This window comes from Rattus rattus, chromosome 4 (genome assembly GCF_011064425.1).
Source record: "Rattus rattus isolate New Zealand chromosome 4, Rrattus_CSIRO_v1, whole genome shotgun sequence".
In the NCBI taxonomy this organism is placed as follows: Eukaryota; Metazoa; Chordata; class Mammalia; order Rodentia; family Muridae; genus Rattus; species Rattus rattus.
Window position 1 is genome coordinate 32801273 of NC_046157.1, and position 13916 is coordinate 32815188.

At 44.9% G+C, this 13916-nt stretch overlaps 1 protein-coding gene across 1 annotated transcript; it reads left to right on the plus strand.

Annotated features, from left to right (window-relative positions):
* The first annotated feature begins 1387 nt into the window (after nucleotides 1–1387).
* On the plus strand, nucleotides 1388–8420 carry Dppa4 (developmental pluripotency associated 4). Its single transcript, XM_032899650.1, has 6 exons — nucleotides 1388–1446; nucleotides 3630–3747; nucleotides 4817–4983; nucleotides 5079–5129; nucleotides 6625–6919; nucleotides 8221–8420. The coding sequence occupies exons 1-6, from the start codon at nucleotides 1423–1425 to the stop codon at nucleotides 8418–8420; spliced, it is 855 nt and encodes a 284-aa protein (XP_032755541.1). The 5' UTR covers nucleotides 1388–1422.
* The last annotated feature ends 5496 nt before the right edge of the window (nucleotides 8421–13916 follow it).

Consider the following 13916-nt stretch of genomic DNA (forward strand, 5'->3'; position numbering starts at 1 on the left):
TTCAGTAGACTTTAAAAACTTTTTTTTTCCTTTTTTTCGGAGCTGGGGACTGAACCCAGGGCCTTGTGCTTGCTAGGCAAGTGCTCTACCACTGAGCTAAATCCCCAACCCCTAAAAACTTTTTACTGGAAAAAAAAAGTCTGCTGGCGGTATGTGCCTTTAGTCCCAGCCCTCTAGAGGCAGAGGCAAGAGGATCTATGTGAGTTCGAAGCCAGCCTGGTCCAGGTCCAGGATAGCGGGCTACACAGAGAAACCAACTAGCACCAACAAAACCTTTTAACAGTTGGCAGATAGAAAGTTAAGGTTTGAAGCCAGGCTTGGTGGCCAGAGTTCCAATCCTGAGGAGGCTAGAAGATCAGAAACTCAAGCCCAGGTCCAGCGTGATGGGGCACACCTTGAATCTTAGCAGTCAGGAGTCAGAGACAGGAAAATCTCAGAGTGCTCTGGGTCCCTAGGGACTTCTATTATGAAGAACTTAAAAAAAAAAAAAAGGAGGGTTGGATGGGGAGGATTTACAAAAGTTGTAATTTTGTGGGCTGGGATTGTAGCTCAGTGGTAGACTGATTAGTATGCAGAAACAAAGTCCTGCAAGAGCCCAAAACCACAGAAACAATACAACCCACCCTGTGGTCTTATAGTAAAAGAATTCTGGAGTCACAAGAAATGGGTTGTTTTCATTCCTGTCCAGGTTGCTAATTCCATTAGGTAAATTTGCAATCTGCTCATACAGCTTGTTCAGAATTCTCTAGGAACTTCACTTTCCCTTAGCAATATTTAGAGGTTCCTTCCTTCCTTCCTTCCTTCCTTCCTTCCTTCCTTCCTTCCTTCCTTCCTTCCTCCCTCGATCCCTCCCCACCCCCTCCTTTCCTATTTTTTCTTTTTCTTTTTCTTTTTTTTTTTTTTTAAAGACAGAATCCCACCATGTAGGCCAGGCTGGCCAGAAAATCAGAGAGATCCACCTGCCTCTCCCTCTCGAAATGCTGGGATTAAAGGCATTCGCCACCACGCCCAGCAATAGTTACAGTTTAAAATTTCCCAGATTTACAGTTGCCAGGAGTAGGGCGTGGCAGCTCGCTCCTTTAAATCGCTGTATTCCCGAGTCCCAGACAGTACAATAAACATAGGTATATAAAGCATTTCAGGCCAGGCAACTCTGCCTCCAAAAAGAAAAAGAAGAAAAGAAATTCAGAGGAAAAAAAAAAGCAAAAATAATCAAACCACACAATAGCGGCTTTATTAAAATTAGCCACAAACCAGACTTTAGCATCACAATTTTGTTGGGGGTGGGACCAGGAGGGGAGGGGAACGGAAGAGGGCCTCAAGACAACAGGAAGTAGGAGGAGACTTTTAAAAGCCGAAGGAGGCCATAGGTCATTTGGAAGCTGGGAGAACTTTCTTTCGGAGGTCTCATCTAAATTCAAGATGGAGCCGGCTGGAAGCAAGAAGGTGAGACCTGTTTTTACAAGTCGGCTTTCCAAACTAGTCAGGCTAGGGCCTCTCTTTTGGAGTATACCCAGCCTTTGTTTGGGGACGAAAAGAAGGAGCCTTACAATTTGTTACACTTTAATTTTTTTTTTTTTTAAGGTAGGTAGGTGTGTGGCTCCGCCCGCCCTCTCTGACGTGGCCTTGCACGAGGCCCTCCGGCCTGGTTGTAGATGTGTTAGGAGGGGAGGTTGTGATTTGCCAGAAAGGAATTTAGAATGCGGTAGCTGGAGGGAAATGGTCACAGGATAAAACAGGATATGAACCGAGCCTCGGAAGGAACTGGAGTCCCCAGTGGCCGGGAGAAGAAGACCTGAGGGCTTAACTCAGAAATGCCTGTTACATGGCTTCTAGGCCTTTTGTTTATATCCAAAGGTCCTCAGAGTTGAGGAGTTTTGAGAAGACAGACCTGACTGGCAGGCTCTGCTGGTTCCTAACTAACTGTAGTAGCCAGAATCCTGAGCACTTTCCAGGGCTCCTTCCAGCCGTTTCCAGCTTTCTCTAGTGTACAAGTTTTGTTAGGTCCAAAAGTGAGTAGTTTATAAAGAGGCGAATATAAGTCTTATTGTGTTCTGAAGCTAGTTCCTGTTGTGATATAAAAGTACCGAGGTGTTAAGTAACAGGCAAATGTTAATTTGTCACTTACTCCCACTCTTGCGGGGGTGGGGGGTTGGGAAGGTGGGGGTTGGAAAAGATCTAGGTTTTCCAGCGAAGTGACCTAGTGTTTTTACTTATTTATTTAATGAGTTTTTGTTTTGTTTTGTTTTTTGCGAGACAGGATTTCTCTGTAGCCCTGGGTGCCCTGGGACTTGCCCTGTGAACCGGGCTGGTTTTCCTCCCCAATGCCACCTCTCCTGGCTTTTTTGTTTGATTTTGTTTCTTTCTGAAACAAGGTTTCTCTGTAGCCCTTGGCTGTCCTGTAAGTCACTCTTGTAGACCACGCTGGCCTCGAACTCGGATAAAGGCATGTGCCACGACCACCCAGCTTTAATAAGCTTTAAACTTTTGGTCCTGAAAATACAGTAGTAGTTAGGAAATTATATAAAGGGAAGGAGTATGTTTAGTCTTGTATCTTCTAGAAGAGGCGTAATACTTGTTAAGGTTTTTTTGCTTGTTTGTTTTTTCTGTGCTTAGGGATCATTTCTAGTTTTGTTGTTGTTTTTGTTTTGTTTTTGTAATCTCTGTTCCCTTAATTAAGCAGAATATTTATTATCCATTGCTGGCAATAAAAGGGGAAGGGGCTCCACTCTTGTGGAGTTTAAAATCAGATGGAATCAATTGACAAGTGGAAATGAGGTAATATGTGGTAGATTTTATAGAGATTCGGCAAAATAACCTTTGAATTAAGACTTGGATGGGAGTCAGGTATAAGAACTGAAGAAGAGATGGGTCGGTGTTAACATGTCACCAGGCTGTTGTCACAATTGGAAAGTGTCCCTAGGCCATGTCTGAGAGGCTCTGAAGGGAAGTCAGCCATGGAAGTGGTACAATGTCTTTGGTACATCACCCTGGCTACAAAGTCTTTGGGTGAGCCTAGAACCAAGGACTGGGGGAAAATATTTGGGGTGCGAGAAGATAGAGTAAGGTTTTCTTCCCCAAAGAGGGAACTACTCTTGGATAGTTTTCATTATCTTCTGTTGCTTTGTTCATAGCTATTTCATCTGTTTTATCCTGTAGCCAAAGGTTGGCCCTTGGTGACCCCCGCCCCTGACCCCCGCATTCACTGCCTAGGTGCTAAGATTACAGCTACTGCAATGTTTTTCTTTCTTCCTTTAAGATAGTCCCACAGTGGGTGGGTCTAAGAAGAAGACAGGGGTACCTCTGTGTTCCAGGCCAGCCAGGGAGGCTACGTAGAGAAAAACCCTACAAGCCTGGGCTGGCCTGGCCCTGATTTTAGCCACTACTAGAGTTACAGTCATGTGGCGCCAAGTCTGCTTTTCGTTTTGACTCCCTCTCTTTCCCTGACCATTGCTTCCCTATTTTATAACTCAGGTTGGTTATTCAAATGATGTCCCATGAGAATGCACACTTGTAAACACATGCGCTGACCTCCTGGGGACCTTAGATATGAGTTAGTTTAGAGCAAGTGAAGGGCTATGCTGTCTCAGGACACCAGGCAACTCTGTAACCCACTCCCCTGTCCACAGGGGCGTGCAGAGGAGCCACGGGAAGAAGTGGAATGCCAGATGTCTAGCCAACCGAGCACGTCTTCTGCAAAGACTAAAGCAACGGGGAAGAAACAAAGAAAGTCAGAGAAAGATGACGGTAAGTCTGTAGATGCCCAAGTCTTAATCGTCTAAGAAACTTAAGTTTTCCTTAAGTGTAAAAACGGGGGTTGGGGGACGAGAGTAATTTCTGCTTTTTGCTAGCTCTGCACTTCGTCCGAGATCTAGCTAGGTTCTTCCCTCATTAAAAACAAACAATTATACAACAACAGAACACAGTCAAGTGAGGTGCTTCCTGCTGCCGCAGCCAGTTCTTTCCATTATTAAACTCCCATGACGTACTTACCTCGGGTAGTCCCTGTGCTTTGAGGCTAATAGGCAATGAGAACAGTTTGCACTTGTTATCCTAAAACTAAGTGGGGATGACCCCAGTCTTGAGAAGAGCTGTGTGTGCGCGTGCGTGGTGGGAGGGGTGGTATCTGCATAGGCTCTAGCGGTGCTTACTATCTGTACAGTCAGTCTGTCTGTCTGTCCGTGATCTGTTCTAGGCATCTTACAGAATTGGAACTGGGTGAAGCACAGAGGTGAGAGTGCTGGTATGGCTGGGGCAGGCCAGTGCGTTTTCTCCTGTGGTAAAAGCACCAGGCAACACTGAGTGTTGAGCAGCTCAGATCTATGGCATTAGTCAGTCTCCTGGATTAGAATAGTACCTAACTCATTCTTTGTTGGAGACTCCTCAGAGCAACAGGCCTAGCGCATTTGTTTGGGCTTAGCAAGGAACACTGGGATTTGAGGAGTCCAGGCTTTCGACTCTCTACCCTGGAGTCAGTCTCTATGGTCTTTAGTTGGTCATTCACACACCTCTACATAAGAGGGTTGCTACATAGGTAAAGAACCAAAAGGGATTATGGGATGCAAATTCTTTGATTGATTGATTGATTTTATGTATGTGAGTACACTGTAGCTGTCTTCACACACACCAGAAGAGGGCATCAGATCCCATTATAGATGGTTGTGAGCCACCCTGTGGTTGCTGGGATCTGAACTCAGGACTTCTAGAAAAAGAGCAATCAGTGCTCTTAACCACTGAGCCGTCTCTCCAGGCCAGGATTGAATTCTCTACAGGTGTGCAAAACTTGTTACCTAACTGTATCCCTTTTGTCCCACAGGTTGTAAACCAGAGGAGAAAAGTGCACAAGATCCTGAGACTCCAGGGCACACTCGTAGGAAGGTACCTGTTCCTCCTTTTCCACAGCATCTGCCCCCCGTGAACCTGATTCACCGAGATGTTTTGCGAGCCTGGTGCCAGGAGATGAAGCTGAGCAGCAAAGGCCAGGTGGGGGCCCAGAGGGGGCCTCTGGCTGAGCGGGAGTGTGGCAGCCAGAACTACACTAACGACTCTGTTGTTGTTGTTGTTGTTTTTTGTCTTAGAAATTAGATGCTTATAAACGACTCCTTGCAAGGGCTTTCCCAGATCAAATGGTAACTATATATATATATTTTTTGAGACTATTTAGTATTAGCCCAGGCTAGCCTGGAGTCAGCCTGTGAAAATAAAATGACTTCAAGCTCAAGGTCCACCTACCTCCCACTGGTAAGATTGCAGGCATGCACTGCCCTCCCAAGCCCCGCATGTAACCTTGCACTTGAAGGGATAGTGGCAGAGGGAAATGGTGCTGGAATGCATGTTCTACCACTGGGCTGCACAATCCCTAACCTACCCAACCACGTTTTTTTTTTTGTTTTTGTTTTTGTTTTTTTTTTTTTTTTTTGTTTGTTTGTTTTTTGTTTTGTTTTTTTGGTTTGGTTTTTGGTTTGGTTTGGTTTTTTGTTTTTTTTTTTTTGGGGGTTTTATGTACCTTAGGCTGGCCTAAAAACTTCAAGACCCTCCTTTCTCGAAGTCTTATTGATTACAGGTGTGGCCACCGTACTTGGATGACTCCTGTTTTTGTTAATTAGCCTGAGATGGGGTTTTACTCTGTAGCCCTTGCTGGCCTGAAACTTGATAGCAAACTTCCTGCCTCTGCACCCTGAGTACCTGGCCAGCGCTTTGGTTTTTTAGACTGAGACGTACTATATTTTCTAGGCTAGTCTTGAAGAACTAAGGCCAAGGGATCCCGTCACCTCCTGAGTAACAGGGCACAGGCATGCCGCACTGGGCTCAGGGGAAGTACACTTAGAAGCTGTTTGGGAGGGTGGTGTATTCTAACTCCCATCATCCTCTTGGGTTATCTCGCTAAGTACTGGGCACTGGATCCATGGCCTTGCACACGCTGGGCAGCTGTTGCACTGAGCAATTTCTCTAGCTTTGCTAAATCTTTTGTATTCACTCTTTCTAACTGAATCTATACATTTACCAGAAAACCTCCTCCAAGGCCTCATCTCTGATCTCCTCCCTGTCCTTCTCCCTATCCCCTCTTCCTCTCCCTGCTTTCTCTTCCTCTCCCCTCTTCTCTCTTCTGTCTCTCTCTCTCTTTAAATTCGGGTTGTATGAGTTGCTTTCATGTATGTATGTATACCACATGGGCTCCTGGTGCCCTCAGGCCAGAAGATGGCATGGAATTCTCCATATCTAGAGTTATAATAGTGAAATACCATTCAGGTGATGGAAGAAGCATTTTCTACAGAAGTAGTAAATGCTTGTGACTGCTGCGTCATCTCTTTCCCCCACCTCACTCACAGCTTTCTATGTGTGAGTGGTGTGCATGTGCTACAGTGAGTTTGTGCAGGTTAGGAGACAACACTGGGTGTTCTTGCCTTCTTTGTTTGAAGACAAGTCTCTGTGGCTGATGGAAATACTAAACTAGTTGGCCAGGGGTGTCTGGGTCCACCTCCCATCCTATTACAGGAGCATTAGAATTATATATGTGAGCCACTTCATGTAGCTTTTTATGTGTGGATCATGGTCTTTCACAATGAGTGTCTTACCTGCTGACCTGTCAGCTTGTAATGTTTCCCATTATCTATAAAACCCTAGCCCGAGTTGAAGAACGTTCCTGACTCAGCCAAAGAGGCCAGGTTGAAGATGCCTCGGAAAAAAATGAAGACGGAACCTGGGGAAGAGTCTCAGGTGACAGTTCCCTTGGAGATCGTCACTGTACCAGAGGAGCAGATACCTGCTCTCGTTGATCCTCCTGTGCTCTATGAGGAAGTCAGCACCACGGTGGTAACTACATCTGCCTCAGAGGCAGTGTTGGCATCTTGGGCCAGAATAGCAGCCAATGCTAAGAAGTTGGAGGCAGTGCCTTCCAATGCAACATCGGAGACGTATGGTAAGTCAAAGGTTAGAGTCACAGCCACCAGTGATTCCTGGACCTTGCCCATGCTATTGTTTCTGAGTTCCATTTTGGGTGGGGCCTGACTGAGACCTAGTATTCCTTTGTGTTGAGAAGAATCACCTTTGGTTTTTTGAGGTGGTGTTTCTTTGTGTATCCCTGGCTCTCCTAAAACTATCTGTCTGTAGATGAAGCTGGCCTAGAACTCATGGATCCTTCTGCCTCTGCCTCTGAGTGATGGAGTATGCACCATAATCATCTCATGAGACAAGAACACATCTTAGACTTTAGGGCAGGCATAAGATCTTTTACCTTGAATTTCCATCAGCTACTCAGGAAATAATGAGGCCGTTGATCCAGGAAGTCACGCTTTGAAAATAACTTCAGATTACTCACTCCCCACACAAGAAGCAAGATGTGCTTGGTGTTCTTTCTTCCTCTTACATTTTTCATTTGAAGGACAGGGCTGAAGACTCGGTTCTCTTGGCATCTGTTAAGTTGGTGAGGGTAACAGATTACAGTTTCTCCTTAGTAAAGCAAGCACATACTCAAACATGTCGATTCCAATGCCTGAGTAGGCGGATGGGCAGTTTAAATTCAACCCAGGCTACATGAGACTTTCAAAATTCAGAGAGCCCCTGTTGTAAGAATAGCAGAGATGTCATGAAGGAAAATCCTGCTTAGCCTGATGATAATGGGTGGTCCTAGGGCGAGAAAGATGCTAGGGGTTGAGCACTTCTTGCAAAGGACTCAACCATAGTACTTGGGAGGCAGAAGCAGGATCTCGTAACTAGTGGGGCCGCCATAGTTTCGTGATAAGATCCTATTTCATGAAAACCCTTTAATTTGCTGGGAGGTGCTTTTTGGTTTTGTTTGTTTGGGATTTTTTTATAGGATTTTTTTTGTCTGTTTTTGTTTCTTTTCTCTAACTCTGGCTGTCCTGAAGCTAAGCTCTGTAGATCAAGCTGACCTCAACCTGACAGCCTGTACCTCCTTAGTGCTGGGATTGAAATCATGTAGCACCCCCCACCCAGCAGTTTTCTGGGAGTTTGTTTGGTGTACGTGTGATGTGTTGGGATCACTCGAGCAAGCTAAAGCAAACTCCTTACCATTAGAGCTATATCTACAGCCCTAAAGTAAAGCCCTGAGGGTCTCTTGTGTACATTCACTGTAGGTAACAAAATGGATTGAGATGAAGGTTGGATTCCCAATCTTACCTCAGGGCTGGCATTTCAGAGAAGCATCAAGTCTAGTCTGAAACTCTGGTGTGTTCATGTTAAATCTCTTTGGTTCCACAGGGGAAATGTGGTGTGTGGTGCATGGGACAAGCCTTCCCGCAACCTCAAGTGGTTGGGTTCGACTACAGTTCCATGCTGGACAAGCCTGGGTACCTGATAAGAAAGGGAAAGCGATTGCCCTCTTCCTGCTTCCGGCCTGCACATTTCCGCCCCCACACCTGGAAGACAACATGCTGTGCCCCAAGTGTGTTCATAAGTGAGTGCTGTGGGTGTGTGCTGCCCGAGGGAAAGGTTAATTTCAATTAGCTGTGTTCCAATATTACTTACCTTGCTCATGTAAGTATATTCTCAAGGAGCTGCATTTACAGATCTTGCTATGTAGATTGTGCTGATCTCAAACTTGGAGCAAAAAAAGTCTGCCTGCCTCTGCCTCCTGCTTGGCATTAAGCCATACTGACAGGTTTTTGTCTACTTTTGGGATGGCTAGGAACCAAGGCTCACCTAGATCATATTGAGACCCTATTTCGTGAAAACCCTTTAATTTTCTGGGAGATGTTATTTTGGTTTCATTTGTTTTTGTTTTTCTCTAACTGGCAGTCTTGGAACTAAGCTCTGTAGATCAGGCTGACCTCAACCAACAGCCTGCCTCTACCTCCTTAGTACAGGGATGAAAATCATGCACGACCACCACGTAGCAATTTGAAGCCAGCCTTGAAGTTCTCACTGTCCTGTCTCCACTTTCTGAGCATGGGATTACATGGTGCCCTGGGGCCTGGGTTATGCAGTGTGGAGATCAAATTCAAAGGTTCATGCATACATTCCCAACGGATCTTGCCTATTTTTAAATCTTAGCACCTTCCTGGTTCTGGTCTCTTAACTTGTATTCTCAGCAGACCATGTAATCTCAGCACTCAATGTAGTGTAGACTGGGATAGATTATTAGGAGTTCAGGGCAAGCCTGATCTACCTGAGACTCCCATCAGATGGGGGGCAAGGGGATGCTGAAGTGGGGAAGGAAGACAAATGTAAATGAATGAATCCATGGATAAATTTGTTTTCTAGGAACAAGATCTTAACTAAGAGCCTTGAAGGATAAAGGACGGATCTCTTAAGGTTGGACAGGCTACTGGCATCACTCACTCTTGTGGCGTGATCGGCAGAACTGCAGCTGACACTGAGACTGATGGAAACCCACACCTTTGAAGGTGCCCATCTCACCCAGGAGTGATGGGATATTGTAAGTTAGTTGATGCTTAAGTACAAGCAGTTTAGACAAAGCCAGGGAGGCCACCAAAAGGTCCTCTGCTCATTGTGATGACTGAACACTGGGAGTGGCTTCTTACTCTTGTGTGAAAATAAAGTGTTCTATGTGTTTGCTGCAGGTAAGTCCTAGGGCAGGACTATGACATGTCCAGATGTAACAGTTGCTAGTCCTGTCACCAGCAAAGTGGGGTCACAGCCAGTTCATCGGTCAACTGTAAAGACTTAGCTTGTGCCTGTAGCCTCTGCATGTCCCCTTCCCTGGTTTGTAGTGTGATGTTAGTGTTTAGTATTTGGGTTTATTTTCTGCTGTTGTAAAATATTATACCAAATCTGGTTTGTGGCTTTTGTTTTTGTTATCTGTTTGATTGATTACTTTTCCCCTGAGTTCGTTCTGCCTCTCTGGACATCTTGTGTGAGAGGACTTTGGAACAATGCTTGGAACAGAGAGAGGTAGGGTGGGGCTCTGTCCCAAGCCAGGAAGAGCCAGGCTACAACCATGTGCTCAGGGTGTGATGGGAATGAAGGCCACCATCACCAACCACTTTGTATCCTCTGTGCCAGCAATGCAGTTATTCCATAAAGGAAGAGAAAGGTGCTGGCTGGTTCCCTCGGGGGATTGAGTATAAGGCAGAAGCTTTCTGTGAGATTGCTAGGCCTCTATCATCTCCTGATGGACCCCTACTGTTTGTAGTTGATGTCATACACTCAACTGCCAACCCTGTTTCTGCCTCCCTCTCTTGTCTGAAAAGGACAAGGAGCTGGTGATTAGTACTACAAGTACCTTGGATGAAATCCACAACAGACAGATGGGTAGTGTTCTGATCTGTTCCTGGGGGAGTGAGATAAGATTTGCATTGGTTTTTCAACTGATGTTAGAGTCCAGCCAGAGTTAGGTTCCTGCCCACAAGTGTGTGCGACATGCCTGCATGTAGATTTCAGTAGGAATCATGACATGTGGTATCACTAGAAAGCCCTCCATTTTTCCTCTAAGAAGGCATGGAAAGTTCCAAGTGTAGGTACCTTAGTCAGAGGCCTTGCCAAACCATTGTTGGTGGAGAGTCCACATGAAGAAATCTTGTGCCCTCTCTGACAAGGGTGCATACGTGGGATTGTGTTCCAGTGGGAGAGAATGGTGAGCCAAGGTGTGAAAATTTTCTAATATTACAATTTAGTTAAATATCCAAGATTATGCCAGGAAAATATTTTGTCAGTTGGAGTGTTGTCAAAATTATATTGTGAATTGGGACTAGTGATGAGAGTCTCCAAGTCCCAGCAAAAGGAACGTCATGTGTGTTCAAGGCCTGCCTAGGTTACAGCTGGGTCAGTATGGTGAGATTGTCTCAATGAAAAGGGCTGAACAGTAAATTAGAGCCTTAGTATACATGAGGGCCTAGATTCAAACCCCAGTACCACTCACTAACCACCAAACAGTGGGTTTCCCCCAAGTTACTTTAAGCATAAGGCCACATTAGTGGGAATGGTAAAAAAATAAAATAAAAATAAAAAAAAAAGTGTCTCTAATGTGACACAATGGGACATGCGTTATTACTGATAATTGCTTTGCCAGAAAAGATTTAATGTGAATCTAATCATGAAGAAGCAATCAGTCCTGATTATACCCGTGGTTAGGGTAATTACTAGGTGAGCCTAGTAGGCTCCTTTTTTTTTCTGTTTCTGACACTCTTAAATTAACCCAAATTTCTGAAGGAAGTTAATAACTGATAATAACCATCACACCATTCAAATAGCTTGTTTACCTCCTCTTGTATAAGATCTACCATACTGCCATTATCGAGCCTCATTCTTGGGAAACCACCATATCCCTATGTAAACCTCACAAAGCCGCACAAAAAAAGTTTGTATGTTTCATGCCCATTTAAGTTATATGTATGTGTGCATGTGTGTGTAGACACCCATAGAAGCGAGAAGAGAACATCATATCCTCTGAAGCTAGAGTTACAACACAGGTAGCTGTAAACTGCCGAGCATGGATACTGAGAACAGACTGCTGGGGCCTCTGGGAAAAAGCAAGTCCACTGAACCAGCTCCAGCTCATGCTCTCATAGCCTTTATCTTGAGATGTTTCACTGGATCCTAGGCTAGTCTTGAACTTATCTCAGGCCATCGTGAACTCATCAGCCTTCCTGCTTCTATTACAGCAGTGAGCTGTCATAACCCAGCTCTAAAGTCTGGAGTAATAAATTTTTCTCAGTTGGAATACTGCAGAGAAAGGGCTCAGGATCTAGCAGTGCATTAGTGAGGTGCTGTCTAGTGTGCTTGAAGGCCTATGTGAAGTCAGCACTCAGTAAATGGACTATAGTGGCCCTCACCTGTAGTCCCAGAACTAACAATGTCAGAAGTTCAACGACATTCTTAGCATGGTTATAGAATATATAACACAGAATATCTTAAAACATGGGGCCAGTGAGGTAAATAGTCAGGTAAAAGTACCTGTCACCAAGGTCTGACTACCTGAGTTTGGTCCCCAACACCCACATAGTAAAAGGGAAAAATCAATGTGAGTTTTTCAGTGGCTAGTTGTGGCTATGCATGTATTTAATCCCATCCTGGTTTCCATAGCAAGTTCCAGAACAGCAAGGACTACTTACAGAAGACATGTCCCCAAAGTTTTTTTAGTGACCTCCATATATACACTACAGCACATGAGAAATTGTAAAGTAAAAGCAGCATTAACCATTGAGTAATGGGATGCACAGATTATCTACAGTTGTATCCTAATAGATAAGAGTTGGGAAGGAGAGTGAGGCAGGTTTCCCTGTGTAGCACAGGGTGTCCTGGAGATGAGTCTGGCCTTGAACTCTCCACTGCCTCCCAAGTGCTAGAATTAAAGGTTTACTCTATTGCACCCAGCAGGAAATTTTTTTAAATTTATTATATACACTGTAGCTGTCATGAGACACCAAAAGAGGTCATCATATCTCATTACAGATTGATGTGGTTGTTGGGATTCGAACTCAGGACCTCTAGAAGAGCAGTCAGTTCTCTCAACCACTGAGCCATCTAACCAGCCCAGAATTGGAAAAAAAAAAAAAAAAAAAAAACCTTGGGAAAACATTCACCTGAACAAAAGATCCCCTGGAAATGAGTCAGTCATCACGTCTCCTAGAGCTCATTTCACTTTGAGGAAAACCAGAACTCTCCAGATGACCCTCAAGCCTTTCCTCTCTACTTTCTTCCTCCCTTATCTCTGACATCCCCTCTAGCAACCCTGCCCTTCCATCTCTTACTCTGTGCAAACCCCACCGGAGAGCCTTATCTTTTTCCTGGAATGCTTTCTTCGAGAAGTCAGCGTGACCAACTTGTTTTAAACTTCGAGGCCTTGGAGATGGCTCAGTGGGTAGATGTTTTAATGCAAGCCTGGTGCCCCACTCAGGTGCCCCACTCATTCCAAGGATCCTGGAACCCTATTGCACTGACACTTTACACTTTTACTGCCTCAGGTTATTGTTTGACTTCTTCCTCTGAATGAAAAGATGAACTGTTTTATCCTGAGGTCCCAAATTGCAATCTTGTTTGTTTGAGATAAGGTTGGGTAATCTGGGAGAAGGACCTTGAATTCCTGATTGTCCTGTGGGCCACACCCATGTGCGGCTTCTCGTGAAGCTCTGCCGGTTTCCCCCCACGGTGCTAAAGACAGAATCCACAACCTTCTGCATGCAAGTTCTTTCCTCATCAAGTCTCATGTCAGCCTCCTAGAACAGAGATCTGACCTGTATTTAAAGCTCTGTACACGTTAGTTCATTTCCCAGTACTGAAAACAACTGCAAATGCCTTTTCCTACCTTAAAACAAACAACAGGAATTGTAAATGACTTAAAGAATCGGTATTTAAAACTTCTAGAGGACAGGAGAGATGGCTCAGAGGTTAAGAGCACTGACTGCTCTCTCAGAGAACCTGAGTTCAGTTCTCAGCACCCACATGGTGGCTCACACCTATCTGTAACTTCAGTTTCAGGGCACCCTTATACAGGCACACATCCAGGCAAAACACAAGGAACATAAGACAGCTAGAGGTGCCTGATTCCCTAAGTTCGGTTCCTGGAACCTATATATAGTAGAAGGAGAAAACTGATGTCCAATAAATCCTCTCCCCTTCCCAGTTCACTGTGGCATATACACACAGGCACACTATGTGTATGTTATTTAAAATCGCAAGCTCAGAATAGTGGCACACACCTGTAACTCCAGCTCTTAAACTGGAGCAGGTGGATAGAAACTTGAATCCAGCCTCAGCGAGTGGGAACTTTTCCCTAATACCACACACATGTATTCAAGAGTACATTCAAGTGTCACAGAAAACTGGCTAATGGCAACTGGAAGGCGAATGATTAAGTAGTCATTCGGGAAAGCTCTGCAGGTTTTCCTCTCCCAGTCGAGCGAGTCATGAATGCTAGTGGCTTGGTTTGGGGGTCACTGTGTGGGTGAGGTGGAATCCTTGAGACTAAGGCTTCAAGGAGAGAGGAAGGAAGATAC